Source organism: Naegleria lovaniensis, assembly GCF_003324165.1.
Source record: "Naegleria lovaniensis strain ATCC 30569 chromosome Unknown tig046, whole genome shotgun sequence".
Lineage (NCBI taxonomy): Eukaryota > Heterolobosea > Eutetramitea > Acrasida > Naegleriidae > Naegleria > Naegleria lovaniensis.
The window spans coordinates 155407-182369 of record NW_025407868.1 but is presented as its reverse complement, the minus strand read 5'-3'; the positions used below and the strand labels follow the sequence as shown (position 1 = coordinate 182369).

At 36.3% G+C, this 26963-nt stretch overlaps 16 protein-coding genes across 16 annotated transcripts; 13 read left to right on the top strand and 3 right to left on the bottom strand.

The window, feature by feature from the left end:
* Window positions 1-237: 237 nt before the first annotated feature.
* On the top strand, window positions 238-1361 carry C9374_010922 (uncharacterized protein; the record flags this gene model as incomplete). Its single annotated transcript, XM_044686520.1, has 3 exons — window positions 238-425; window positions 638-811; window positions 908-1361. 3 exons carry the CDS (start codon window positions 238-240, stop codon window positions 1359-1361), a joined length of 816 nt encoding a protein of 271 aa, XP_044543526.1.
* A 525-nt stretch (window positions 1362-1886) lies between these two features.
* C9374_010921 (uncharacterized protein) lies at window positions 1887-2678 on the bottom strand (the record flags this gene model as incomplete). Its single annotated transcript, XM_044686519.1, has 1 exon — window positions 1887-2678. The coding sequence occupies one exon, from the start codon at window positions 2676-2678 to the stop codon at window positions 1887-1889; it is 792 nt and encodes a 263-aa protein (XP_044543525.1).
* A 298-nt stretch (window positions 2679-2976) lies between these two features.
* Window positions 2977-3630, bottom strand: C9374_010920 (uncharacterized protein; the record flags this gene model as incomplete). Its single annotated transcript, XM_044686518.1, has 1 exon — window positions 2977-3630. The coding sequence occupies one exon, from the start codon at window positions 3628-3630 to the stop codon at window positions 2977-2979; it is 654 nt and encodes a 217-aa protein (XP_044543524.1).
* Window positions 3631-4670: 1040 nt separating this feature from the next.
* On the top strand, window positions 4671-7623 carry C9374_010919 (uncharacterized protein; the record flags this gene model as incomplete). Its single annotated transcript, XM_044686517.1, has 5 exons — window positions 4671-4788; window positions 4948-5298; window positions 5369-5620; window positions 5686-5979; window positions 6059-7623. The coding sequence occupies 5 exons, from the start codon at window positions 4671-4673 to the stop codon at window positions 7621-7623; spliced, it is 2580 nt and encodes an 859-aa protein (XP_044543523.1).
* Window positions 7624-7776: 153 nt separating this feature from the next.
* C9374_010918 (uncharacterized protein) lies at window positions 7777-8769 on the top strand (the record flags this gene model as incomplete). Its single annotated transcript, XM_044686515.1, has 2 exons — window positions 7777-8616; window positions 8680-8769. The coding sequence occupies 2 exons, from the start codon at window positions 7777-7779 to the stop codon at window positions 8767-8769; spliced, it is 930 nt and encodes a 309-aa protein (XP_044543522.1).
* A 32-nt stretch (window positions 8770-8801) lies between these two features.
* On the top strand, window positions 8802-9635 carry C9374_010917 (uncharacterized protein; the record flags this gene model as incomplete). The annotated part of the gene is made up of 5 exons (XM_044686514.1): window positions 8802-8849; window positions 8923-8984; window positions 9034-9117; window positions 9180-9194; window positions 9251-9635. 5 exons carry the CDS (start codon window positions 8802-8804, stop codon window positions 9633-9635), a joined length of 594 nt encoding a protein of 197 aa, XP_044543521.1.
* A 129-nt stretch (window positions 9636-9764) lies between these two features.
* Window positions 9765-10340, top strand: C9374_010916 (uncharacterized protein; the record flags this gene model as incomplete). The annotated part of the gene is made up of 1 exon (XM_044686513.1): window positions 9765-10340. One exon carries the CDS (start codon window positions 9765-9767, stop codon window positions 10338-10340), a length of 576 nt encoding a protein of 191 aa, XP_044543520.1.
* A 180-nt stretch (window positions 10341-10520) lies between these two features.
* Window positions 10521-11597, top strand: C9374_010915 (uncharacterized protein; the record flags this gene model as incomplete). The annotated part of the gene is made up of 1 exon (XM_044686512.1): window positions 10521-11597. The coding sequence occupies one exon, from the start codon at window positions 10521-10523 to the stop codon at window positions 11595-11597; it is 1077 nt and encodes a 358-aa protein (XP_044543519.1).
* Window positions 11598-12043: 446 nt separating this feature from the next.
* On the top strand, window positions 12044-13285 carry C9374_010914 (uncharacterized protein; the record flags this gene model as incomplete). The annotated part of the gene is made up of 1 exon (XM_044686511.1): window positions 12044-13285. One exon carries the CDS (start codon window positions 12044-12046, stop codon window positions 13283-13285), a length of 1242 nt encoding a protein of 413 aa, XP_044543518.1.
* An 87-nt stretch (window positions 13286-13372) lies between these two features.
* C9374_010913 (uncharacterized protein) lies at window positions 13373-14539 on the top strand (the record flags this gene model as incomplete). Its single annotated transcript, XM_044686510.1, has 1 exon — window positions 13373-14539. The coding sequence occupies one exon, from the start codon at window positions 13373-13375 to the stop codon at window positions 14537-14539; it is 1167 nt and encodes a 388-aa protein (XP_044543517.1).
* Window positions 14540-15869: 1330 nt separating this feature from the next.
* Window positions 15870-17486, top strand: C9374_010912 (uncharacterized protein; the record flags this gene model as incomplete). The annotated part of the gene is made up of 1 exon (XM_044686509.1): window positions 15870-17486. The coding sequence occupies one exon, from the start codon at window positions 15870-15872 to the stop codon at window positions 17484-17486; it is 1617 nt and encodes a 538-aa protein (XP_044543516.1).
* Window positions 17487-17538: 52 nt separating this feature from the next.
* C9374_010911 (uncharacterized protein) lies at window positions 17539-18809 on the bottom strand (the record flags this gene model as incomplete). The annotated part of the gene is made up of 2 exons (XM_044686508.1): window positions 17539-18564; window positions 18615-18809. 2 exons carry the CDS (start codon window positions 18807-18809, stop codon window positions 17539-17541), a joined length of 1221 nt encoding a protein of 406 aa, XP_044543515.1.
* Window positions 18810-18972: 163 nt separating this feature from the next.
* Window positions 18973-21060, top strand: C9374_010910 (uncharacterized protein; the record flags this gene model as incomplete). Its single annotated transcript, XM_044686507.1, has 1 exon — window positions 18973-21060. One exon carries the CDS (start codon window positions 18973-18975, stop codon window positions 21058-21060), a length of 2088 nt encoding a protein of 695 aa, XP_044543514.1.
* Window positions 21061-21113: 53 nt separating this feature from the next.
* C9374_010909 (uncharacterized protein) lies at window positions 21114-21575 on the top strand (the record flags this gene model as incomplete). The annotated part of the gene is made up of 1 exon (XM_044686506.1): window positions 21114-21575. The coding sequence occupies one exon, from the start codon at window positions 21114-21116 to the stop codon at window positions 21573-21575; it is 462 nt and encodes a 153-aa protein (XP_044543513.1).
* Window positions 21576-21674: 99 nt separating this feature from the next.
* Window positions 21675-23245, top strand: C9374_010908 (uncharacterized protein; the record flags this gene model as incomplete). Its single annotated transcript, XM_044686504.1, has 2 exons — window positions 21675-22403; window positions 22466-23245. 2 exons carry the CDS (start codon window positions 21675-21677, stop codon window positions 23243-23245), a joined length of 1509 nt encoding a protein of 502 aa, XP_044543512.1.
* A 609-nt stretch (window positions 23246-23854) lies between these two features.
* C9374_010907 (uncharacterized protein) lies at window positions 23855-26892 on the top strand (the record flags this gene model as incomplete). Its single annotated transcript, XM_044686503.1, has 2 exons — window positions 23855-26110; window positions 26206-26892. 2 exons carry the CDS (start codon window positions 23855-23857, stop codon window positions 26890-26892), a joined length of 2943 nt encoding a protein of 980 aa, XP_044543511.1.
* Window positions 26893-26963: the final 71 nt, after the last annotated feature.

Sequence of the window (26963 nt, the reverse complement as noted above, 5' to 3'; positions counted from 1 at the left end):
TCTGACTCTCGAAAGTAAACAAATTCCCTGATAACACACCTCAGCCGTCATCTGTCCAAAAAATTCCACTGATCCCACCAATCAAACACAAACGTGCTTCCTCACAAATCAACTGGTAGATTCGAATCAGCAACAGGCATAACACGAACAGGATCCTTCTTGACAGCAGAAGCATCAAAGAAAAAAACTGACAGATATTGTCATCTCTTCCTTCACACAGAGAACGTAACTAACAAGATGAAACTTGTTGTTCTTTTACTTGTAGCAGCCGCACTTTGCTTTGCGGTATCCAACGTCACAGCTCAAAACCTCAATTTCACAAATTGTATTGCTGTGGGTGGTCATGTATTCCAATGGTCAATATTCAAAGGAGGTGATAATCAGAATTACATTCGTGCTCGTTTAATTTACCAAGGTGGTTACAGGTAAGTCATTGTAATCATTTCACATCACGTGATCACTTTGGAATATTCATCACAATGTGAATTGTTTTTATTTAACGATCATTCAACACGTTTTCTGATAAACGTTGTTTTTACACTCTTTACGTATGATCATACACCACCCAACGGGCATCATTGATATAAAAACACAACAATGTACATGTTCGGATCACTTTCTTTATCATCATCCACAGTGGTTGGGGAGCTGTTGGTTTCAGATATGGCAGAGATTATGAATTACCCTATGATCCAGACAATGGTGAACCACTTGGTAAGATGGGTAGCGACAAGTACAATTCTCATATCTATCTGGGATACAGAAATCCAAACACTGATGCTCATGGTCTTGCCGAATATTTGGCAAGTAGGTAAGTCTTTTGTTGTTGATGTTATTATATTGAGTATAATTTGAACATCTTCACTTCAACATGATTCAATGAAAATATTTTACTTTCAAAATTCAGTAACACACCACCTCGAAACGCTGGAGGCTCAACTACTACCACTTCCATTGTCCGTACAGCAGTGAAGGGTGCCATGCATATTTACTTTGAGCGTAGGCTTGTTCTTGGGGTTGCCCAAAAATTTGACTTTAATGCTTCCCGTACGGATGCTGATTTATTGATTGCAGGTTCGAATGGATCTCCAATTTTGAGTCCTAGCAATTTGGATGATAACAACAAGCATAATTTTGCAAGACTTGTCAAGATTAATATTGCAAGTGCTTCCAGCGATGGTTCATGCAATGGAATGACAATCCCTACAGATATGCCTGCTGCCAGAGCTATAGTTGTTCCAAGTACCAACAATGAACCACAAAATCCTCCACAGCAAGAGGCATCTTCGATGAGTCGAGTTGCATTTGTTTTGTATGTGTTGGGTGGTGCTGTTCTTGCTCTTTTGATTGGCAAGTTTTAAGGCTTGACCAATGCATTTTAGTGTATTAAATTTATAAACACAATAAAACACAATGTCCTTCGTAACCACATCCATTGTTTGTCAACCAAGTAACCCCAATCTCAACTGCTTCGGGATGAGGTTACTTTTTCAACACTGGCTAGGGTTACGAAGCACATTGTGTACGGTCTGTTGATGTCAAAAAAGGCTACAGCACTGCAGGTTCCCAAGTTGTCTCCAACCTCAGTACTGATGCAGCTCGACGATGCTTAACTTCTCAAATCGGACGGGATGAGGTGCATTCATCGTGATATGGCCGTAGCCATGAATCATACGTCTTGTGGCCTTTTGGCCACACTTATAAATCTGTTTTCGTTTTAATTTGTTTATTCCTTGCATTAGAACCTGGTTGAAAATGAATCAAAGCATACCCTTCTTGTCACGTGAAGAAATGGCCTGTCAAGGATTACGGAATAAAGCAAACTTGAAAAGTACTGTGCCTTATTTATAGGTTATTTACAGAAAGCCTGAGTGATCACCACAAAGTTATATGAAATGCTTGAATTCTTCATCCAAATGTTCGAAAATTGCATTAAGAATGACATTTTTAGGTCCCATCGCAAAGATAGCATTGTCACTCTTTGTATCAACATTCTCTCCAATTAACTGACAATCATCCAAATATTGCAAGAATTCAATGGCACCTTGATCGTCACCATGACGAATGAACAAAATATTCACTCTGTTTCCTGTTGGATCTGATTTCACAACTTTCTTGTGAATCAAATCCAAAATCTTAATCTCCTGACCAGCATTGGGACATCCATCGGTAAACACAATAAACAAGATATTCTCTCTATTATTCAAGTGTCTATCGAATGCCATTCTTAATGCTTCCAACATATTGGTACTTCCATTTTGAGGTTTGTGATTTCTAAACTTGACTAACATTTGTCCAATACTTGTGGCCTCCTCTTCCACCACATTGTTATCAAAGAAGAAAATAGGTACAGATCCATTGGCGTCATATTCAAACACACTTTCAGCTAAATATTTTGCAACTTGAAATACATTATCATATCGAGTCCACTCGTTTTGTTTAATCATACCATTCGTTCGTCCTTGTCCTGTAGCGTCTTCATCTACGGTTTTCATGGAGCCACTTTTATCGACTAATAAGACGAGTTGAAGACCTTGCAAAGCGTCTTCCATTTTATAGGAATGTTGATAGAATTGTTCTTGGTGGCGATGTTGCATAGAAGATGGAATTTCATAACCCATTTGTTGATGAGAAATTGAAGATGATGTTGAAGTACTTGGTCTTCTTTGATGGTACATCTTTTGAGTGGTTCAATATTCGTGAGTTTAATTGTTTTTTTGGTTGTTGAAGAATGTAAATTTGGACCTATTCTCTCAGTGTATTTAACTTTCTCATATCGACTGTGAAAGTACTCAAAGTCTTCACGTTCACGCTCCCAAGTTCTCTCAAAAATTTCATGATCGTGAAAAATATGGCAAGTCAATGATAAGTAATGACTTTGGTTTTATTGATGCTTGATAAGCTGCAATGGTCATCTTAAACAAGATGAAACTGTGTTGCAGTGGTGATTTTGTTCACAAATTGTGCTGTTCTTCATTATCGACTTTGTAAATGGTTTAACACACAAAATAGACTCAGGTTTGGGATTTCAAACATGAACGATTCATTTCTCAACATTTCCGTGCTTTGATCTCTACACAAACGAATGAGTTCTTTCAGTCGAGCGTTTGCTTTTGCCAGAGATTCATTTCGTCTTGAATGATCTTCAACAAGGGACAGAAGCATGCAGCAAAAGATGGCCAATGAGAGAGTGAGAATGGTTTGATGCAACATCTGTTGGAATAAAACTAACATAATGGTTACAACAACATTGAGCGGTATTTGAATTGTGGCCAAATTCGTGGAGAGATGCGACACTTGGTACTGCGTACTTGTGTCGTTTGAAGAATTGAGAGTTTGTTCTTCCTTGCTCTGAGAACAATTGTTAGGTTCGTTTTTTGAAAAATCTAATTCCAACTTGACAAAGGATTCATTGTCCTCAAAGTTTGAGTGATGAGGTATGACATTGTCTGCAAATGAATTGGCAGCAGTCAAGTCAATATCTTGAAGTGTTTCGTTGGTGGGTGTGTCATCCTTGTGTTTAGGAAAAACAAAGGATGCTAATTGTGAATAATCAATGGCATTGGACGGTGAGTCTGGGTCATAAAACTCTAAGAGTGATCTTCGAACAGGACGTTCGCGACAGGTCATTGTTTCCTTGTTCATCAACATGGTTCTCTTGCGTTGTTTTTTTTTGGATATTCAAATTACCTCTTGCGAGATGTTTTTTAAACGTTTAACAGTTCGAGCAAGCTGCAGCCGCGTCCGAATGCCCTCACCATTGAATCCTCGGAAGAATTCCGTTTTAATGGTTCGTGCTCTAAAAAGTGTTAAACCAATAAGAGGGACTTAGGTAAAATTGAGCCTCAAAGGTTCTGTCGAAATGTCTTGTGAAGGAGGACACAGTGACCAATCGATGGATTCGCTTTAATTGTCGAATGAGTTAGTGTTGGAAAAGGAAGGAAATCTTTTTTGAATGCTCTGAGATACATTTGAGGTCTGAGGATTACGTCATCTTTATATTCTCAACTCTCGAATGGGAATAAAATTATATTCCCGCAAGTATCTGTAGATGAAAAAAGTCGAGGTCTAAACGTGGACCATGGTCAGAATTTACCCATGCTCCTTTAATGCACCTGATACGATAAGGAGACATTCGAACATATCACAAAAAAACCCCAAACATGGAAAAGGGACGCCCACAAACTTTGTGGTTTAAGGAGAAGACATAAAATCTCGGCAGTATCTTGGTTAAAAGAGAAAACCCATGAAAAACAACTTGATCGTTTTGGAATGAATATATTTAAAAGATGATCAGAAACGTTTTCAACCAGTTTCTAATGCAAGGAATAAACAAATTAAAACCAAAACGGATTTATAATTGTGGTCAAAAGGCCACAAGACGCATGATTCATGGCTACGTTATTGTTGTTATTGGATAATTAATTCCTGAGGAAGTTTTGAAATTGATCCTTCAGTTAATAGGGACCACTTCAAGCCAAAAATTAATTCTAGACCAAGAACAATTCTTTTCAAAGAAATTAAGAGTGACACAAGGGGCGAGATTCAACCAATACACCAACAAACTTGGGCTCAAGTTAAGATGTTCTTCATATTGTTCCAAGTTCCATATGCTTTTTTTTGTTAACTTGTGATAAAAAAATTCCAGACATCTTCATTGTCCACAGGTCATGGGAAGAGTGTTTGTATGGGGAGATTCACACCTTCCGAAACTTGTCAATTTTGCTTTACCTCTTTCTGTGAAGCAAGTGCTTGCGAGTGGATCCAATGATTTCTATATTTTGTTGGGTGAGTGTTTAACAAATATAAAACATTTTTTCGAAATGATGATTTGTGAATTGTGAAATTGTGTTGACCCTAATCACTGGAAACTTTTTCATCAATTTTAAAATCAATAATTACAATGTATGAACTTTTAAACATGTTTGGGAACTACATTTGGAATAGATGGGGGAGAATTATATCGATTTAAATTAATCAAAAAATCGTATGAAGAGACAGACTCACCAACACCAGGATCTACGACGTCACAAGATCCAAATGAAAGTGAATTTGCAAACATTTCAACACCTGAGTTAATAACTCTTCGTGAGGAAGACTTAGCAACGAATGAGCATTTAATAATGATTGTTTGCTTACACAGAAGTCAATTGATTGGTTTATCAAACCTTGGAAAGCTATTTTGGTTAAAAGATTCAAATCAATTATTCATGACATTTGTGGAGGATAAAGGTATAGACCATTCAAAAATTGTGAAAATCAGTGGAGATGGATGTGATTCTTTTGTGATACATTATGGTATGTTCTCATGTAATCGAAGAGAATGTTTACAACTGAGTGTGAAATATGGTTCTTGTATTTTGCTTAGCCAGTGGAGCATTGAAGCAATGTTCTGTAATTGCCAATCACACCATCTCGACCATTCGACGATTTCAACCCTCTCATCAATTACTTTGTACAAACGACTTTGCATTTCACATTCCTGACGAGACTTGTCAAACACTTCAATTTCATGGAAATACTTCACATTTTCCTGTAAAATCAAATGAGCTCAATTGTCCAGATGGAGGTTTTTGGGTTGGTGGTTCAGTGAAAGAGCATCATGTATTGTTTTTATCAAGTAAGTTCTTCACATCAGAAAAAACGAACCAAATCGATCATTTCTTCCTCAATATATGTTAACAGGTTTGGGAAATGTTTACTCCCTCGGAATGAACTATGAGACCATGTATTGTGGTGAATTAATTCTTCGTGACAATAGATTAACATTGGTTCCAGGACTGAGAGACATTATCAAAGTGTCACAATGTAAAGATTGTCTATCATTTTGGGGTTCTAACAAACATTATTTTTGCGCTGCACTAACCAAGAATGGAGAAGTTTTTACATGGGGAGGAAATGGCGACAAGAATCTTGGACACTCTCCAACGAAACCAAGATGCTTTTTTGGAACACTTGTGACTGCATTTTATGGTCAAAGTAAGTGAATTTCAAATCGAAGAATTCATCACGTTCATTAATTTTCATCAAAATTATTGTGATGTGAAACTTGTTATAGAAATTGATCAAATCGATTGTGGTTCTACTGTAGCCATTGCCTATGCAAAGGATTCTGGAACTGTGTTTTCTCAATTCATCAACAATGAAGAATTTAGTGATCTTAAATTGGAATTAAGGTCTTACCGATCTCAACAAACAAAAGAGATTTATTTACACAAATGTATTTTATTGGCACGATGTCCAACTCTTCTCCAATTAGTGGAATCGAAAAAATTGAATCGTTTCTTACGAGGAGCAATTTTTGGTTTGGACTCACACGAACAACACTGTAAGGAAGAATATTCTACTGAATTAGATGCAACTTGTAAAAACTCGATTAGAACTGTGGTGACCATTGACTGTACACTTTCAGACAAACAAAGAAAAGAATGGGGTTGTGAAGATGGGTTGAAAATTATTTATGACTCCATCTGCTTTTATCTTTCATATTTATACACGGATCAACGACATTTCGATACTCGAAAAGAGAAGGATCAACAGAAAGCCAGACTGATTAACTTAACAACAAGAAAAATGATTGAACTCTTTTACTATTTGGAGAGTCAGTTGTGGAATGGCAAAACTCAAATTTCACAAACAACCATTTCTGAAACTTTAATTTCTGATCCGTTACTGGAATCTTATCTGACATGGTCAAAATCTAAATCTAAATATGAAAACTTGTCCAAAGATAACCGACAAACACGAGGATTATTTCTCTATGGGGATGTGCACATTGAGGATCCAAAAATTAGGAAAAGTAGAATTGCAAAACATTTACATGGAATTTTCTCAACACCAAATACGTATGAGGATTGTACACTTCAAATGACAAGCAAATCTGGAGAATTATGTTCACTCAGTTGTCATCGAGTCGTGCTATCCCTTTCAGAATTCTTCAAAAGTCTCTTTGTGTCAAACATGCAAGAAAATTCCTCTGACAATCATTGCATCAAGTTGGATAGAAATGAATTCGATGATGACAATTACTTGTTTAATGTTGAAAATCTCTTGCCCATGATTTACTTCTTGTACTGTGGAGAACGACCTTGTCAAGAATTGTGGATGGGAAAATATGACACCAATTTGTCCACTCTCAATGCATGTGAATGTTTGGCCGTGGGAAATTATTTCACTTCTCGACCATTCAAGACATTTTGTGAAACTTACATTTCCAAGTATATTGATCTTGAAACTATTGTATCACTCTTAACTATTTGTGATGTACATGCTGCGTATTCTCTTCGAGAAATGTGTCTCAATTTTGCAGTGGAACACTTTGAGCAAGTTTACATTCAAAAATCATTTCATGAAGAATTGGAACCAGACACTAGAACTTTTATTATCAAATTAGCGAAAAAGAGAGGAAAAAAGGTAATGGATCAAGTCACTCTGAAGAAACTATGGAATGGCGAGCATGAAATTGAGAATCATGTGAATGAAACCACAACAACGAGCTCAACACCAAAAAGTACAGTTCCAACTTCAACTGCCAACACCACAAATTCAACAACAAGGAATTCAACAACTTCCACGCCCCGTAAAAAGTTCTCCTTTTTAAGTTGGCTATTCAAGCATCGATGATAAAAAGATTCCATTGAGTTGATTTCTCAAATGAGCTTTCAATGATTTTCTGTTTAATCTGTTGCGATCGTTGAATACTTGAGGTTTGGAATGGGTTCAATTCCAACATCGAAACAGTGTTTAGTAGTTGAGTACTACGATCACACCAGAAAAATGTCAAAACCAACACCATCATCATCACTCTCTTCCGATCATTCCGTAATCACGATCGATTCACCACAACAATTCTATCACATGGTTCATCATCCAGAGTCGATTCCAGAACATTTTCAAGTGCAAAATTTGATCGGTCGCGTCTGTAAAGGAAGAAGAGAGAATACAGAAGCCTTTCTTCAGCTCACCGATGATCCCTTGGATAAAACAGCATTCATGTTCGGAGAGGATGGAGTTGAAAGAATTTTACATATTGCTGAAAAATATAAGAGGATGAACGGTTGTCTTGACCATTCAAATGCATCTTATTCTTCAAATAATGAAAATAGCACTCCCAACAAGACAAAAGCTTGTCAAGATGGAAAATTAGCGGAAGAAGAAGCTTTAGAAATACTTCACTTGATCGGTTTTGAAGAGTCCTATGTCAAGGAAAAGATTTCACACAATGTTCGCTTTGAAATGATTGTTGTAGAACGAGATTCTTTTTTGAAAAAGACAGGAGCTCTTATTGAAAGAGCCGATTGGAATGGAGTTCACACAATGGTCAAACATTTATTTCCAAAAGCATTTCCTTACTTTGATAAGTATTTTGACGAATTACAAACAACATCATTTGAAGAGATTAGAAAACGTGCCGATTTTGATTTTGCAGAAGTCAGAAGAAGTGGTACAAGCCACCCGTTGTATTGGTCTACTGAAGAAAAATTCTTACAGAGCATGCAGGAAAAGAAGAAATTGAAGAATGAAGAACCTTCTCTGATTGACGTGAGAGCGTTTTTATATTTTGCATGTGGAATACGAGAATTATTCGCAGGAAATGGTTACACAATGACTGAAAAGGTACGTGTTGGGTTGTGTTCTCGTAACAACAGTTTTATTTGATAACATTTATAATGAAATCAGGGAGAAGTAGCTCTCAAAGAATATCTTGTGGAGAATGTGAAACGTGAATTATTTGAAGATTGTTGCGTGGTGCTACACCTTGATATTTAAAGGTATTATTTTCAAAAAATTTAAAATAAAAAATGGAAGCAAAGACTGTTCGTTTGGTGGTTGTGGGTGATGGTGCTGTGGTAGGTACTAGTAAGGCTTGCCTTAATCCCCTGTTAATCATATTCGGTTGTATCTCTTCTTATCATTACATAGGGTAAAACCTGTTTGTTGCACGTGTTTGCAAAAGGAGAATTCCCCGAGAAGTATATTCCAACGTAAGTGATGATCAACCTGCCTACACATCCTCATCTAATTGGGTATTAGCATTTTCGATAATTATTCCTCCGAGATTGAGGTAAACAATGAAACCATCAACTTTTTATTGATGGATACTGCTGGACAAGAAGAGTAAGTTTGAATTCAATATTTGTTGGATGTAATATAATTTAATTTTAACGCAACCTCATTAGTTATGACCACATTCGGTAGGTATTCAGATCCACGTCGATTTAAATTTATCAATTTCAATAACAATTTATAGACCTCTGTCCTATCCAGATGCAAACGTCTTTTTGTTGTGTTTCGCTCTTGACAGCCCAACTTCTTTGGATAACGTCAAAAACAAGTGGGTTCCAGAGGTTAGGAAGCATAGACCAAACTGCCCTTTTGTTCTGGTGGGCACTAAGGCTGACATCAGAGAAGACAAAACGGCCATGGCAAAACATAAAGATCAAGGAACGGAAATTGTCTCCAAAGAAATGGCTGAACAAGTGGCAAAAAGTATTAAAGCCGTAAAATACATGGAATGCAGCGCAATGAAGAACAAAGGCGTAAAAGAAGTGTTCGAAGAAGCTCTCTACAATGGTTTGTATCCTCCTGATGTCAAGCAGGAGAAGAAGAAGTCGGGATCATGCATGATCCTTTAGATTGTTGATGATGTGAGCCTATTCTAGTCGTGTAAAATAAACACAATTCAACTGTTGGTTCATGTAAAAACAGCACTCGAACGCTTCTTTCTCCAACGTTTTCAAACAAAAGTAGGAACTTCAAAAAAAATGGTCAAACACAGAGGTCTTGCTATCAAAGAACACCGAACAAAGACACAAATCCGAAAGGAAAAGAAAAAGCAAAAGAGACAATATCAATTAAAAAGTAGCACCGGAAAAGTATGGCAACGTGAATTGACACCAAAATTCAACTATGCTCGTGTCGGTTTGACTGCCAATCCAAATATGGTTGAAGAGGAAGTGCAAGAAATAAAGGAGACATTACCCGTCGAGCAAGAGCCCCAGAAATTGGAAGAAATCAAGAGCAACAAACAACAATTTAAATCAAGATTATGTTATATTGTTCATGAATCGGAACGAAAAACGCTTCAAAATTTGATTGATACCTACGGAGATGATTATAAAGCCATGGCGTGGGACACGGAACGAAATTATCTTCAATGGACGCCAAAACAATTAGAAAAGAAAATTGCAAAATATCGAAAATATTTGGAACAATTGGAATTTGAGGCCAAGACGAAAACAGGTGTTAAAGGTCCAGTGCAACCAAAGAAGCAGTACAAACATGCTCTCCGAGAGGGTGACAGATATCAATATCACAACGAAACTGACGTATTTTTCTAAATAGTAAATCTAAGAGTCATCGCACCATTTTGATTCATTGTAAGTGGATGAGTGACACAAACATGGTGTCAACCAATACGAACATTACCTCTCCAATAAACCCATTTGTCATGAAATAGTCCACAGTTAGTGAATTCAGTTGCCCTCACAAGGCTCAGTTTCGTGATTGACTAAAAAACAATGCACCCACGTCGAGGCTTCCAGCAACCAATAGGCTCTCAAAGCAATAAGGAACGACAGACACCAAAACGTAAGGACCAAGTTGCAAGCAAGCCACTTCCGCAACAACATATCATGCCCAAATCAATCCAAGCCAATTCTGCAATTCAACCTCAAATTAAAACAATCGTTCCGCAAAGTCAACAGGTTCAAAAACCTAATGTCATTGTACACCAAAAGCTGAGATACCCTCCAATCCGCCATGAACTTCTCAAGCACTATGGTATTAGAAGTACAACTGACGATGATCAAATCGCTGATATTATTTTTCCATCGTTAAGACTAGCTTTCATTGTTGTTGGAATTGAGAATGTTATTCTTCCCAATTACTCGGAGCAGCTTCAACCGACAATGACTCAACACCATTCCTCTCAAGTAACAGATTTCTCAAAGCTTAGAAAAGCAACTCTGGAGGACATTTGTTCTATTGGCTCTATATTCGAGAGATCTTTTGTGATGGTCATGATCAACAACAAAAATCATTTAGGAAAGTTTGTAATGTTACAAAACATGCTTACTTCTCATGTCATTCAAAGGCAAACAAATAGAGAATTGTACCTTAAAACTCATGATCATCAATCGATCATCAATGGTAAGAGAAAAAGAGAAGATCCGAATGCAGCCAGTAGCAACACCAATACAGACATGGAAAGCCTTGCTCCATACCGACCTCCGCAAATACTTCCTTGTAGCTCAACATCAAAGATGATTCAATGCATTCAAGAGTTAAGTAAGGTAGAAGGACGCAAGCAGCGAGTGAAACATAGTGAGAAGGAATTAGAAGAATTCATGAATCAGCATCAAGCAACTGCAGAGCGAGCATTTGTCAACTCTTCTATTGCTCATGGTCTGTCTAGTTATGAAGCAAGTGTTTTGTTACAAGGAATGGGTTCTGTCTCAAAGGTCATTCTGTGCGAATCACCTCAAGAAATTATGAATCGAACCCCACTTGAGAAAGGGAAAGCCAAATTAATTTTTGAATTTTTCAACCCTTCCCAATACAGCCACGATCAAGAATCGGAAATGTTGGATGAATGAAAGCAAGTACAGATGATCCTCTTTTAAAACGATACCGTCAAAATATTTTTACAAAATTCACATGATCTTTTGCTTTTTCTCATTCAGTGATAAGTATTCGATCACAGATTCTTCAGCACCATAGGAATAAATAGTAATTCTAATCATTGAATGCAAGATGATGGTTGAATGTCTGGAGTTGACATTTTTCACTTCAACATCGGAAATATTGGCTTTTTGATTTTGTAGTTCGACCAGACGGACCTAAATGATGCACATAAAATTGTGGTTTAAAAAAATTCATGTTACTCTTTATTTGGACAACAAACGAACATTGGTGTTGCACGGACTTCCTGTTGTCATTGTATTCTCATTGAATTTTTATTTGGATGATTTGATGAGATGTGATTCCTTCTTGCTTGGATGATGTTGTAAATTGAACCATAAGGAATATTCAAAAGAAAAAAATGTCAGTATCCACTACTGCGACAATTGTCTCTACCGGCTCTGCTCCCGCTAACTCTACAAACCGCAACAGCGCAGCTCAGCCATTGATTATCAAACCAACATTTGCTCCAACCGAGGAGTACTTGAAAAAGCATGACTATGCTGAGAAGAACGAGCTCTTCTTGTCCGAGAAGGATACTCAACTTGCTGTAAAGTCTATCCGTAACACCATCAAGAACGAAGAAGCTCGTCTTCGTAGAAAGTACAAGTGGTTGAAATATCAAGATGCCTTGGGCTTGTTGGCTTTCAGCATCAGTGTAATTTCAATGCTTGCTGTTGGTTACTTGTATTTGCAAGGTCGTCTTCATTGGGCTTTGGTTGTTCCATTGTTGGCTTTGCCTGCTTCCATCTTGCACGAGTTGGAGCACGATCTCATCCACAATCTCTACTTTAAAACCAATCAATGGGTTCACCATGTCATGTATGCCTTTATTTACGTTGCCAAATTCTCCGTAACTCCATGGTACAGAAAGTTTATGCACTTGCGTCATCATCAAGTCTCCGGATCCAAATATGATTTAGAGGAAAGACTCATTGGAAGCGGTCTACCATTTGGTTTCTTGCGTCTTGCTCTTGTTTTGACTCCTTGGGCCAATACCATGGTTTTGGATGATATTGAAAAGGATAACCGTTCTGACTGGAGCAGATGGGGACTTGTTATTACATGTATCCCAACAGTTTTCACATTCGCTGTTCTTTGGCATTTGTTCTTTGGCTATGTTCGTGCAATTACTGGTTTAACCATTACTGACTTTGATCCAGTCTTGTATTTGCCATTGTGGGCTTGGCCAGTTGTAAGAGATTTGGGCGTGTTGATCTTGTTGCCTAACATTTTGAGACAAGCTTGTTTGAATTTGATGGCTTCATATTGCCACTATTACGGAGATGTTCCTGCTGGTGACGTTTTCTATCAAGGACAAGTTATTGATCACTGGACTATGTGGCCATTCCAATTATTCTGCTTTAACTTTGGTGCTACTCACATTATCCATCACTTTGTTCCAAATCAGCCATTCTATATTCGTGAAGCCATTTCTCGTAAAGCCAATGCTGAAATGATAAGACATGGCGTTAGAAATAATGACTGGGGAATTGTCGCAAGAAACAATCGTTATTATGAGTCAACCAAGCATTTGCTCGAAGCTGACACAACTCAAGTCATTAATCCAGAACAATGGAACGAGATCATTAAATCTAATTAGATCATGTACAGACCGAACTGTTGCACGTTGATCATGACAACGATAACTTGCAAGCGTGTCACACAAAATTTGTCATGTCTTCGACACATGACAATTCCAACTGTGGTGTTGTTCAGTAGTGCTAAGCAAATTTATGACGATCCAAACACGAGCTTGCCGTCCATGTCAACATGGAATTGCGATCAAATGATGACTACCAACAACAATTTGAAAGACAATAATTCGCATAATTTCGAATTGACGTCATCCGGCGAAAATTCATGTGAAAAGAACTCAAATATATTATTAATTCAACACAACAAACATCAACTAATACCGTTTGTTGTTTGGCTTCAAAATATTTTACCATATGTGATTGATTTTCATGACGCTCCAAACAAATTTATTCCACAATTCAGATCATTAAGTTTGGTTTGCAAAGATTGGTATCAAAGTTTTAATAATTTCACGTGTCATGAACAGGAATCGATTTGGGCTGCTTTTATTTCAACGACCATAACATCTTCAAAGGAGAGTTTGAAACAAGTATTGAGCGAGTTGCCAGATATGAGACAAATTTATGCCCTACGATGTGCTCCAAAGCAAGTTAGAGTTACAAGCACTGTAAATGTTACAGGAATACCCACTCGCCACGTTTCTTTTTCCAATGCCGTTGAATTCTCTTTCACACCTGTTTCCACTCTTGGATTGATATCTTATTGGATGAAAGTACTCCCAAAAGTGATGTATGATGTTAATGCTGGTACATGGTTTTTTCAAGATTCTCTCTTTGACATTCGACTCAAAGAATTGGTTCAAGAACTGATTCGACAAAGATATGAATTAACGGCTGAATATGATGACTTTGATGATTGTGCCATAAGTAGATTTTTTTCATGTTCAGCTTCGTCTTTAATTGATGAATATCAAAGAGCAGCTTCTATGGATCACGCACTCATATTTGATACGACAACTATTCTTAATGAATTTCAAGTCCTTTCAAATCAATTTAAAATACTGAGATGTATTGCAAGATTGCTCTTGCCATGCATTCCAGATCAATCCACACGTAATCATATAGATCATTTATTGCGTAATAATGCTATCATGACAACAATGGAGAATGCTAAAGCATTTGTGGATGATTTGTGTCCATTGATTTTAACATTTACTCAATCCATCGTACTCCCCCCAAGGGAATCTCATGCTCACACGTACATTTTGTTTACAAAATATGGAAAAGGAATAATGTTCAAAATGATCTCTAAAAAGTAACAACAACATTAGCATCCACTAAATGACCACAAAACGAGGAAGTTGGTGACGACTCTCTGGACTAATTAATGGAGTGCCATACAAGCCAAGATATTCTAACTGAGGTAAATTGTTCCCACTACTGCACTTTAAGAGAAATTCAACACATTCACTCCCAATTCGATTTTCAGACAATTCAAGATATTTCAAGTTTCGCATGTTGACACCCATTAATATAAATTGAAGACCTTCAAAGGTAATAAAATTCTTTTCTAAATCTAGTCTTACTATGTTTTCAAAGAATCACTTCCTGTGATATATTTCACTCCATCAGAATTGATGATATTTCCAGACAAGCTCAAATAGATCAAATTCTTCAAGTAGGCACTTTCTGCTAAATATTTTACACCCACATTCGACATTGCTGTCTGGTTCATGATCAGATGTGTTAAATTTTTAACATTCAAGCTTTGAGAAAGGGCTTGGGTTCCTTCATCTGAAATGAAATTATTGGTCAAGTCCAGTATCGTTAAATTCGTTAAATGAGTGCTTGATGCAATTAATGTGACTTCCTGTGCTGAAATTAGATTTTTTCCAGTTTTAATTCAGTTAAATTTCTCAGATGGGGGCTTGAAGTTATGAGTTCTACGCCAGCAGGTCCGATAAGTTGGGAATATAAATCTAATTCTACTAAATTATAAATATTTGGACAATGCGTTAAACTTTGTAACTTTTTTCTCGAAATGGATTGGTTCCAAAATTTCAAACGAAATGAAATTTGTAGTGTTTTGGCGTACCACAGTTTTGAAACGATCATACACACACAGAAAATAAATTCAGGATCCAGAAATTCCATCATGTGGAAGATCATGTCATCTGCCAAGTCCATTCCAAAAAATATTAACGTATTTTTGAAGCGTGATTATTCACTATAGAATTTGCAACAATATCTTCTTCGGGATCGACCAAATTAATAATGTTATTTTCATGATGGTTGTGTCTGTTCACGATGGTCGAGTATGATGAAATCTTTTTCTTTTTACTCGGAATAGAATGGTCATCATTATTGGATACCTCAGTTGTTTTTGAAGAGTTTCTTTTTAAATTTGTTATTTCTTCCGTCATGATGATTGGAGGCTCATGGTCTCTTTTAAAGGGGATTATTTTTTTTTGTGCTTTTAAATTCATATCACTTTCATATCTCGACGTTCAACACTTACCGACGTGAACTTTTAATTTTTGTAATAATTTTCCTAGTTCTAATTTCACAACCTTCAAGTATTTGTTGAGAAGAGTGTGAGCAAGAATGTGTTATTCGAATCTGATCAAAAAAAAAAGAAAAAATAGACCTATGACACACTCTTCTCAACAAATACTGACATTCTCCTCTCTTCCTCCCGAGATGGTGATTGAAATTGCAAAATTTCTTCCTCTCCAATTGGTTTTAAGTAATTATTTTTTGATTCCTCTCAAATATCTTCTCGGAATTGAGGTGTATTCGATTGAAGCGATGGAAAATGGCAAAACACAAGGAGAGGATATGGGCCAAGATGGATGGATGAATCAACAATCAATGCATCATCGAGATGTAGAAATTTATTGGAGAGAATTTCTCACTCATCATGTGATGAAACAATTTCAAAGCCTTTCACCAATGTTTGGACCTATTGCAATACTTTCACGAATTTTAAAATACACTTTGAAATATACAACTAGACAGTTACCATACATGTATAGGAATGATAATATTGAGCAAGAGATTTGTACCCTACTTTGTGTTCCAGATCAATTCAAATACGTGTTTTTGGATAAATTGAAAATTATTCCAAAGAACATTTTACAGCGAAAAAAACCACAACCATCCAATAGAATGAAGAAGAAAGAAATGGCTATTTCTGAATTTAAAACCAAGAGATGGAGCATCACTGAATTGCAATTTCTCTTGAGTTTTGTGGAGAGAAATTCTTTTATTTTCATTCTTGCAAATGAGATCAATGAAAAACAAAAACCTATTGTTTTGAAAACATTGAGAGGAGGAGTGGATGTAGAATTGGTATATTGTAACAGGCCTTTGATGAATCATGCCCAGTGTAATTTGTCCATGTATTTGTCCAACAAATTTAACTTTGAACAACCAATGAAAATCAGAGGAACTGCTACAATTAAGGACGGAGTTTTTGACATGAAAAATATTAGATACACACCATTAGAGGAACAAACCGTGACCAAACAGCTCTCAGAGCAATGGTACCCTAAAATTTCCAGCTTTGAGCGTGCTATGTTTTCCAGCGTTGAGCGTTCTTCTACAAAGTCTGCTGAAGATGTTGTACGTCATGCAATTATCCTCCAGCATTATTGGTATCCTGGTACTGAAATTGAGATTCCCATCGTAAAAATTAACTACCTGAAATCTGGCGTTCTGAACGATGTGAGTTTGTATTTGAATGATACTCCACGAATTGTGAAAGCGCTTGACACTCATTTTCGAATTGATTTTAACTCGGCTGATTCTGTTGAGAAAGTTATTGTGGAGTTAAATCCTAGAACCTCTGTCAAAAAGTGCAAAATCTTCCCTCAAAAGATACCTTTTCCTGTAATTCATGCGTCAATGATTGCAGCAATCACATATTTCGCTTTAAGCAACTCTTGCTTATTGAACTGGAGATATTCACGACAATTTTATAACTCTAATAATTTTTCATATAAGGGAATAATATTATTCTCCATTCTGGATTTGTTCAACTTTGTCGGATATCCTTTCAAAGCCTTAATTTCTTATTTGTGGGGATGCTTTAAGGAACAACATGTGACTATGATAGAGAGCTTGTGTAACTTTGGATATATCAGATATTTTCTTTGGACAATTGTGTCCGCACTTAAAAGTTATTACAGATATCATGAAGTTGAAATTCCACTCACATCCAAGCTGTCTGACAAAGGAAGCATCAAGTTGTGCAAAACAGATTAATCCTTAGTGAACATGGTGTGAAATCAGATTGAAATTTTTAAACCATGCATATTTATATTCCAGGCCCTCTTGCTGTTATTGATTCCACTCGAGTAATCAAGTGATTATCCGGATTGTAAAAAGCAACCAAATCATACATGTTAAAAGTGGGGTCTACGTGACCAGGAATTAATCTCAGCACATCGCCAATATTGAGCGAATTAATTAACTTTTGAGCTTTCTCTGTATGAGCTTCAAAAATACCATGTTCATCACCACCAGGTTTATAACTCGAAAGTATTTTCCTTTGTTCAATGTCTGCAATGATTGGAACTCCACTGTCAAGCGAAGATGCTTTCAACCCTGCATCTACTACAATTCGAGTGTTTGGAACCTTGCTCACTATTGTGGTAAGAATGTAAAGACTTTGCGAAAAGCTTGATTCGTCCTCTAACATAGTCTTTCCGTTTAAACTTGTTACAATTTTTCCATAATCAGCATCACCAAACAAGTAGCTACCAGGCTGTACCTCTGTAAAAACTCCACTAGATGCTTCAAATTCAAAAGTGCCAGTACCACCTCCAGTCACATATTTAACAATAACTCCGTGTTGAGAAAGATAATCTAACAGTCTTTTAACTTTTTCAACAACTCTGGACACTGCTTCTTTTCTATCTTCGTATTTAACAATGTGCTGGTTGGCACCATTGTAGCATTGTAGTCCTTTAAATTCTACGTGTTTACAGTTTTCTATATGTTTGATTAATTTCAATGTTTCCTCTTCCGAATTTGTTCCGCATCTGTTTTGACCTACATTATATTCAACAACAAGTTGAAGCTTTCGGCTTGATTCATTGTTTTCAGACATTATATCATCGATCAAAGATACAACCTGTTCATTGTCAACGCAAAGAGAAACATTCTTTCCTGAAATTTCGTTCATATTTCTAATAATTCTCAATTTGTCCACATTTACCACTTGATTGGAAATTAACACATCATCCACCGTTTTAATAGCTTCTACAGCTTCACTCAATTTTTGACAACAAACTCCAATGGCTCCACCTCTTTCAATCTGATCTTTTGCAATTTCGGGACACTTTCAATGACTTGATGATCGTAATAAAAGTCAAAACATGAGCAACATACCTTGTGTGCTTTAAAATGTGCTCGGATCATGACCTTTTCATTCAATTGTTGGACTAGATGCTTCATTAATACTAAATTTCGGTCATAGGCCTTTTCGTCAATCAATAAACAAGGAGTTGGAACCAACTGAAATGGCCTTCCGATAAAATGATGTAAGCTCATGGGAAGCAACAGAGAGGAAAGCTTTTGGTTCATTTTGTTTCAAAGAGAAGGGAAAGCGCTACAGCACAAATGGTAGCTGGATTTTTGAACCATTTTGGAAAATTAAGCAGATTACAAGGTGATGGTGAACTTTCAAGCAACAGCATTTTGAAAATGAACTAACTTGATCGTGGGCTGAAATTACAAAAAAAATCAAATGAAAATCAACAGCGCAAATGATCAACCAAAGAAGCAGACAGATTTGAACTCATCTCTTCCTTTAGGATTGTTTAAGAAGGACTCTTCCCGAGCACACATTGTTCTTTTAAAACTATCTAATATTGAATGGATTCAGGTACTTGCATATGGAGTGTTTGATCAAGACTTTAGGGAATGCAGGAATTTATTTTTGAGTTGTAAAACGATCTATGAAATGACTCACGAAAACGACTGGTTTTGGAAGCTCATGATTCATATCATGTTGTGGCCTCATGTCAAGAAAAATCGTGGATGTTATGGTTCCGTTCCCACTATGGGACAGTTCATTAGAGATGTAGATTCGTTGGCTGTATTGGCCAAAAAAACTAAATTTCATACAAGATTGATCAAGAGAGATGATCCTCCTAAAACCATCTTTTTGACCATCTATCGGAAAGTGGTTTGCTCGACAGGGTATCATGAATTCGTTCCAAGATTTTCACAGGGTATCTGTCTCGATAGATATTTGGAAAAAGTGGATTTTAACCTTAAAAACAATTTTCATGTGCAAAGAATGGCGAATAATAATGCATTCCTCATACGGAATTTTGAAAGATTCCTCATCAAGATGAGATATGACAATGAGTATGCTGGAAGTGCCTTAGATTTTGAATTAGAGGCTTATCAGATTTCTCTTTCTCTTGCTTTTCGCAACGCTGTTCAGAGCTCTTGCAGTTTATTGAAACTGGAAATTGAACAGTTACATACCATTGTCTCTGGTGATACCTTATTTAAGAACCGTTTACAAGCGATCAATCAGCTTATTGACAGGAAAGAAGCCTATTCAGAACTGTTGGAAGTGGCTTGCGATCATTATAGATTCTGTGTGGCTAAATATCACAAAAAACCAAACTTTGATCAGATTTTACAGGAGGATTTTATCAAGATTTTAGAAAAATTGAATGAGAGAAAGTATTATTCATGGTCTCTGATAGGATCGTCCTATTCAAGCATTTTTTCTTTAATATTTAAGAGGATATATTTGGAGACTGTTTCACTAACAAACAAATTTTCTCTCATTGAACGACTGCCTTCTAACATTGTGCTTCCATTCCCAGTGTCACATTTTACAATATTTGAAAGTATTATCAACGAACTACACACTTATTGCGAACCATACAACCATACTATTTCCTTTTATAGCGACCACTCATTATTTTCTTTTATTTCACATCATTACGAGTCTACGAAAAGCATTGCAAATGCAATTATGAACAAGAAAGTACATTACCTTGTCCGTCTTAAAGATATGCTGGACTTTGTAACTTTTCATCATGATAAGTTCATTGACATTGTTTCTCTCACCAAGATATATCTGGAACAAAATCAATCGGGAATAGAGATTATTGCTTCAGTTCTCAACAATATATTTGTAAAGAATATTAGTTTTGAAACTCAATCTCAGTTAATTGAACAGATGATTAAGAACTTCCAAGAAATGGAAGAATCGTTGCAGGAACAACCTTTCAATTTGCTTCATTCTCTTTGTTGTAATTATTACCAACACTTATCAGATTTAGAATCATCCTCGCATTTTACTCAAGAGGAAATTCAAATGAAAGTGACAATCTTGTCAAATGATTTCAATAAGATGGCCCAATATTTATCGTCCCTAGGTTTTCACAGGCCATGTAAAGACTCAAAGATTATTGAATCTATATTGACCTCACGACTGAAAAGGTTTTTCAATGACAATCCCTATGAAAACATTCCTTCAACACTTACTGGTACCCTGAACTTTTTAAGCTTTGACTTTTCTTCCACGGAAGTCGTAGACATTGCCACCCTTATTGATAGAAATCATTTTGGATGTCCTCAACTGATGTTTTATAGCTCCATGAAAATTGAAACTGCATTTGGAAATCAGCAGTGGATGGATTGCTTTGCTTATTTGTGTGGGTTGCTGGAACAGGAGAAACGTTCCTCGTCAAAACTATTTGAATTTAACATTGCACCGTTGGAAGAATACTCTTTGACTGATTTTAAGCATGAGTTATATTCAAGCCTTATAGTTTGTTATTTTGATATGACCAAAGTTCTTCCATGAAGCGCACGTACAGCCATCATTGAAATTTGAAGGCGTTTCGACAAGAAATAAAAATGGCTGTGTGGCGAACACTTCCTCTCACCGTTCATTGCAACAGAACGCAACACTCTCTCAAGCGTTTACTCCGAATTATGGAATCATCCCGATCTCGATGCTTCTCCACATCTTTTCAATTACGGACGGGTGCTTCTTCATCACCAAAAGGAGAAGGACAGAATAATAATACAAGCCAACAGCAACAACCATCAGCCGCTTCCGCAAAATCAAAAGAAGACCAAGATTTGGAATTTATCATCGAACAAGCATATATTAAAAAGAAAGTAGAACAAGCAGCTATGGGCGAACGAGTGAAAGGCGTTCTCGAACAAGCCAAAGCTAAACAACGAAGAAAGGCTCATTTCATTGTTTCTTTCGGGTTAATTGCTGCTGTCGCTATCATTCTTTTCGTTATTGCTGTTCATCAACGAAAGAATTCGGGAGTTCAAACAGAAACCACTCGAGATCGTAAATTTTAGAGTGGTCATGCTATGCATAGAGATGGTTAAAAGGATGTAAGATTAAATTGAGATGGTTCATTGCTGGAATTGAATGTTGTTTCCGGTTTGAAGAAAAAAATGCCCAAAAAACCACCTTCAAAGCCTCATCGACGGGATTCCACAGCAGCAGAATCAGCTAACAGTGTTCGACACTCTTTGTTGCATCAAGAGGCAGGGCCCTTAAAATTGGATAGCACTTGTGATTGGCCTGATGTGTTAAATCAACGTTTGGCGCAGATGGTCACACGCATGAAAGAGAATGGTTGGTTGTTGCAGCAGTCTGAGGAAATCGAGTTCAATGTTTGGAAGCATAATTCGTTGCATGGAAAACCGCATCAAAGAAAAATCATTTTTCGCAAGGGAGAAGATGAAATTTTGGAAATCATAGATGGACAAAAACAAATAGATATCACAAAAATAAGAGAGGTTGACCTTTCACACGACAATGAGCTGACAATTTTGCAAGCCAATCATCAAACACCAACATCCTTTTCATTTGAAAATCTCAACACATACCTTTCATTCGGAATCATGTTTCTTTATGGGCTGCTGAGATGTCACGACCAATTACAAATGAACGAGAATTTGTCATGCATACTCGTTCAATCCCCAAATGATTCCAACCATTCTCACGCTATTTCATCAGAGGTGAAAATTGTGGCCTTCGCTGGAATACCAGTCTCATTTACATTGTTGAGCCATGACATACTTGACTTTCAAATAACAACATTAGAGCCCATATGGAAGGCGACACTTATCGCTCAAACCTTAAGCCAACACAATGTCAAACAGCTGAAAAAACATCAAGTTTGTGACATTTGCTCCCATATAGGAGCTAAAACATGCTTTGCTTTCACAACCAATATTAGTGGAGAGTATATATTGAACTAGAGTGTCATAGAAACAAGAAATTGAAAAAGAGAATACCTGTCTCTATCAAATCTTCCAAATTTTGCTTGAAGCATAGCCATTTTTGTTTTCATGGTGACGCAGTCGCCAATGCTAATGACCAGATATTCATTGACGTGCATACCTGTGACATGTTTCTCAACCCATCCTTTTCCGGATTTAATTTCGAATTATTGGAAATTCAAATTTTTGAAGTAACATCGAAATCAAGATTTCATTGGATGAATGGTCAATTCATCGGTGGTGAAGACAGTTCTCACTTGAATATTGACATGATACAATCTGAAACAAAGATTGTCATTGCATTCTCCAGCAAGAAAGCGTCAATTTATGACATTGAGCTGTTTTACACAATTGATGACAAACGAGCGAGCTTGAATTCGACAGATCCAATCGACAGCAGGTTGACGTGCCAGATATCTCCTTCGATATTTGATCATTATAACATTCTTTTTAACAATGATTCATTGAATACATCAATGGACGCCCTTTCAATGGTTTTTACGGCAGTCGACGCATATGACAACGAGATAGAATTAAAGAACTTGGAGAACATTGAAATCAAACTTCGATACGATGCTCCTACCGAATATCTCGAATATGCTGACTTTCTTCAACCTAATCATACCTCAATCAAAGCAACTTACCTTCATGAAAACGGGCCAAAGTTGAAAGCATCTTTTACCCCTGCATGGAAAGGAGTTTATACAGTTGTTTTTTATTTCAAGAGCAGAAAATAAGTAAGATCATCATTACTGTAACCGAAAGTGCTTGCGAAACAACAAGGTTGGAACAGTTAAAATTTGACATTCAACGAATTCATATTCAGAATGAAAAAGATAGAATTCAAGAAGAAATCAATACTTGGACAAAAAATCAAACATTTAGACAAGTGCTAAATCACGTCGTAGAAAAATATCATCCCAATAAGCAAGATCATGCATCGTTGTTGCTTCCCGTTTCCGCAGAACGACCTGAAATATTGAAGCTGTACAAGAAGGTTGTTTTTATTGTTCACACAGATCAATCACCATTGCTTAAAACCGATATGGATGCGCAAGACCTTGAATTATTGACCTGTGAATTGAATCTTGTGTTCAACGCAGTACAGCAGGCATACAGGAGATGGAAAGCGACTGCTCCAAAACTAAATTAATGTGGTAAAGTAAATTGAAAATTATAAACTAGGTATTCTTACATATGGAGAGCTCTTTTATTTGAAAATATTGGATCTTAAATTGTTTCTGTGTAGAGTATACAACTTCTTGTTGTTCATCACTGACCCTTAATCCAACGATTATTTGGAATCTCAGCAGCTGTCACCTTTCAATTTTTTAGAACAAAAAAAAATGAAACCGTTCCTACTCAAAATCATGCATGAACCAATCTCACGAACCAATCCCTCTCCCTCTCATACACTCAAGTTCATTCTCCTTCTAACAACAATATCCCTTCTAGTTTTACTTTCCTTCCTTCCGAATCATTTCTCACTTTCAAAACTTGTCAAATATTCATCCAATACCAACAAGAAACTCAATGTCACCATAGAAGAACTCAGCATCCGAGAATACTACGAAGCCATCCAAGACTATGATTGGAATATATTAGATGATAACAAAACTCATTACTATATTCACATTATTCATATTCGGTCGCATCAAATCACTGTGACACCAAAACCATTCCTCACCTTCAATACCACTGGAGTTCCAGATTCCAATGTTGAAAATTATTATCAATCTCTTCTTTCAGTACTCTCAACTGTTAACAATCCATATGAATTACTCGTATTCCTATCGAAATATGCGAAAAACTTTGTCGAGCCTCAAGCATGTTGCAGTGTCGATGATGATGCCATGATGGTTGGATGGACAGCAGCAGAGCTTTTCTATGTCGATTCGAATTTGACTGTTTCACTGGGTAATGGTGATTGGGAATGGATGACATCTACCACAACTTCAACTACTTCAACTACTTCAACTAGTAGTAGTAGTAGTAGTAGTACGAATCATCGATTGGCAATGAATGAATTATTACAACGACAACGACAACTAGTGAATGACTTTAAAAGACCACGATCTTCTACATCGAATGGAGTGAGTGTAAAACAACAGAAAACATCTCTAAGTGGAGCTAATTTTAATGTGAAAATGGGAGAAACACATTGGTTATTGGATCAATATTGGGCCAGTCGTTCAGCAGTGACCATGGAAATTGATTTATTGGATCACTTGTTGTTAAATTTAAAGAATAATTTATATTTACAAACTTCTCACGTGAATAATTCATTGACATTGGATCAAATACAAAATGTCACATTTGGAGATATTTTCAAAGCAGTACCCACCGATGGTGTCAAGTCAGTACTCGTTTTGAGAACATCCACTCCGATTGATATCACTACAAATATTACAAATTTATTCACATCTGAACAAATTAATGAAATTTCTGAAGTGATTCGAGAGGATATCACGAATAACATTATTGACATTCTTGAACGTTTTGACATGAATTATCCAGATTGTAAAATTTACAATTCCACAGCAAGACAAGATATGAGAGATTATCACAATGCACTACTTCGATTTATCATGGGTTTTGGATGGACAAATTCAAAACAAATAATCTCCATTATGGTTTACTTGGCTCACATCAATGCAGTTGTGTATGGAAAAGCGTACGAGATGCCCTCCATTTCCTACACTAATTATTTCTATTGGAATGCAATGAAAGATTTATATGAAAAGGGTGATTTAGATCATGTAATTAACACACCCGAATTGAATATGAGTTTTAACACATCGAGTCCATTCTCCTCTGTAAATATGGTCGCGTTGTACACACTGTTGAGAAGATATTCTCAAGATTTCATTTCTGAATTATTCACACCCACTTCATGTTTCAGTTCGTATAATTCCTATCTCACCATGTATCACTATAATTATGTGGATGCTTATGGCTACTTTGTATATAAGGATGTGATGCTTTATTTGATTATCTTTGTTGGTATATTTTTCTATTTGGGACTATTTTTGACGTATTTTATTCATCGAAAGACTGGAAATATTACGGTGAGAAGAAGATTCTTGTTACCCTTCATTGGGCCACTCTGTTTTATGGCTCTTCCTATTTACTTTATTGAACCAGTTTGGAATAGTCAATATATTGACCTCTTTCGATCGAAAACATCATTTTCAGTGACTGGAATTTATCCAAACTTTTTCATTTCACTATTTTTTGCAACCTATAGTGTCACTGTATTGAGATTTTATTATTTAAAGAATTTGTATTGGATCATGAACAAATTGGGTACTCAAAGTACAAGTTCCAAGAATATGAAATTTCACAAAATTATGGTTTCTAAACCAGTATCTGTTGTTTCAACCATTGTTGTGACGATTTTTGTTTTTGGATGTTGGCTAGCTTATTACTTTAATGTTTATGGAGAAAGTAGTGTTCAAACTATTTCAGCCTATAATACTCAATTAGAATTACTCTTACTAGTACCATTTGCATCATTGGTAATTCTACTCGCTCTCATTTGTATTGTATGTCTTGTGGTCGATTTAGTTGCAAATCGAAAGAAGGTACAACAACAAGGATTTGTAAGTTTTTGAATGTTATATGTGTGTGAAATTTTTATAACGTTAACATTCACACATACTTGTTTTTGGATGAATTTTTGAACATGCCACAATAGATCAAATTTTTCCTTGATGATCCATTTTACTTGAGAATTGATTTGGCTCTCATGTTTGTCGTGGCAGGCCTCGCATGTTTCATCTATTTGGGCCTTGGAGAAAAAACCACACAAGCTTCCAAAGCTCTGTTATTTGTACTTTTAGTGATTTGTTACTTGGTAGTGGGAGGAAATGTGATCATTTATGAACTGACCATGTCTCTCTTATATTTTATACGATATGGATCCTCTAAATATACTCGATTGCAATCAGAAAGTAATCAAAAACCATTATTTGAAATTCTTATTTCAGATCCAACCTTTAGACAAATGTTTCGCGACTACTCTGTGAATGAATATGCAGTAGAAAATTTGCAATTGTATGAAGAGTTGGAAAAATTGGAAAAGAATTCTCAATATGTGACTTTGGAAGATTTGCAACATATTGACGAGCAATTTATGAAACGATTTTCTCCTTTTGAAGTGAATATTCCAGCAACGGCTCGAAAACAATTTAATGAGCTTTTGAATCGAGCTCAAAACGATTCTGATGCTCTGCAAATACTATTTAGTGATTTGAAAAGCACATTGCACGGTCAAATTATGTTAAATATTATGGATACTTTTTCTAGAATGGAGTTAACAACAGAATTTAAAAAATGGAAGGAAACTAAGGATTTACAAAAAGAAATTGAACTAGGGCAATAACTTTTGCTATCAATAATTTTGAGTACATTCCTCAAAAAAAACAAAAAGATTGTTGATTGCTGAACTGTCCC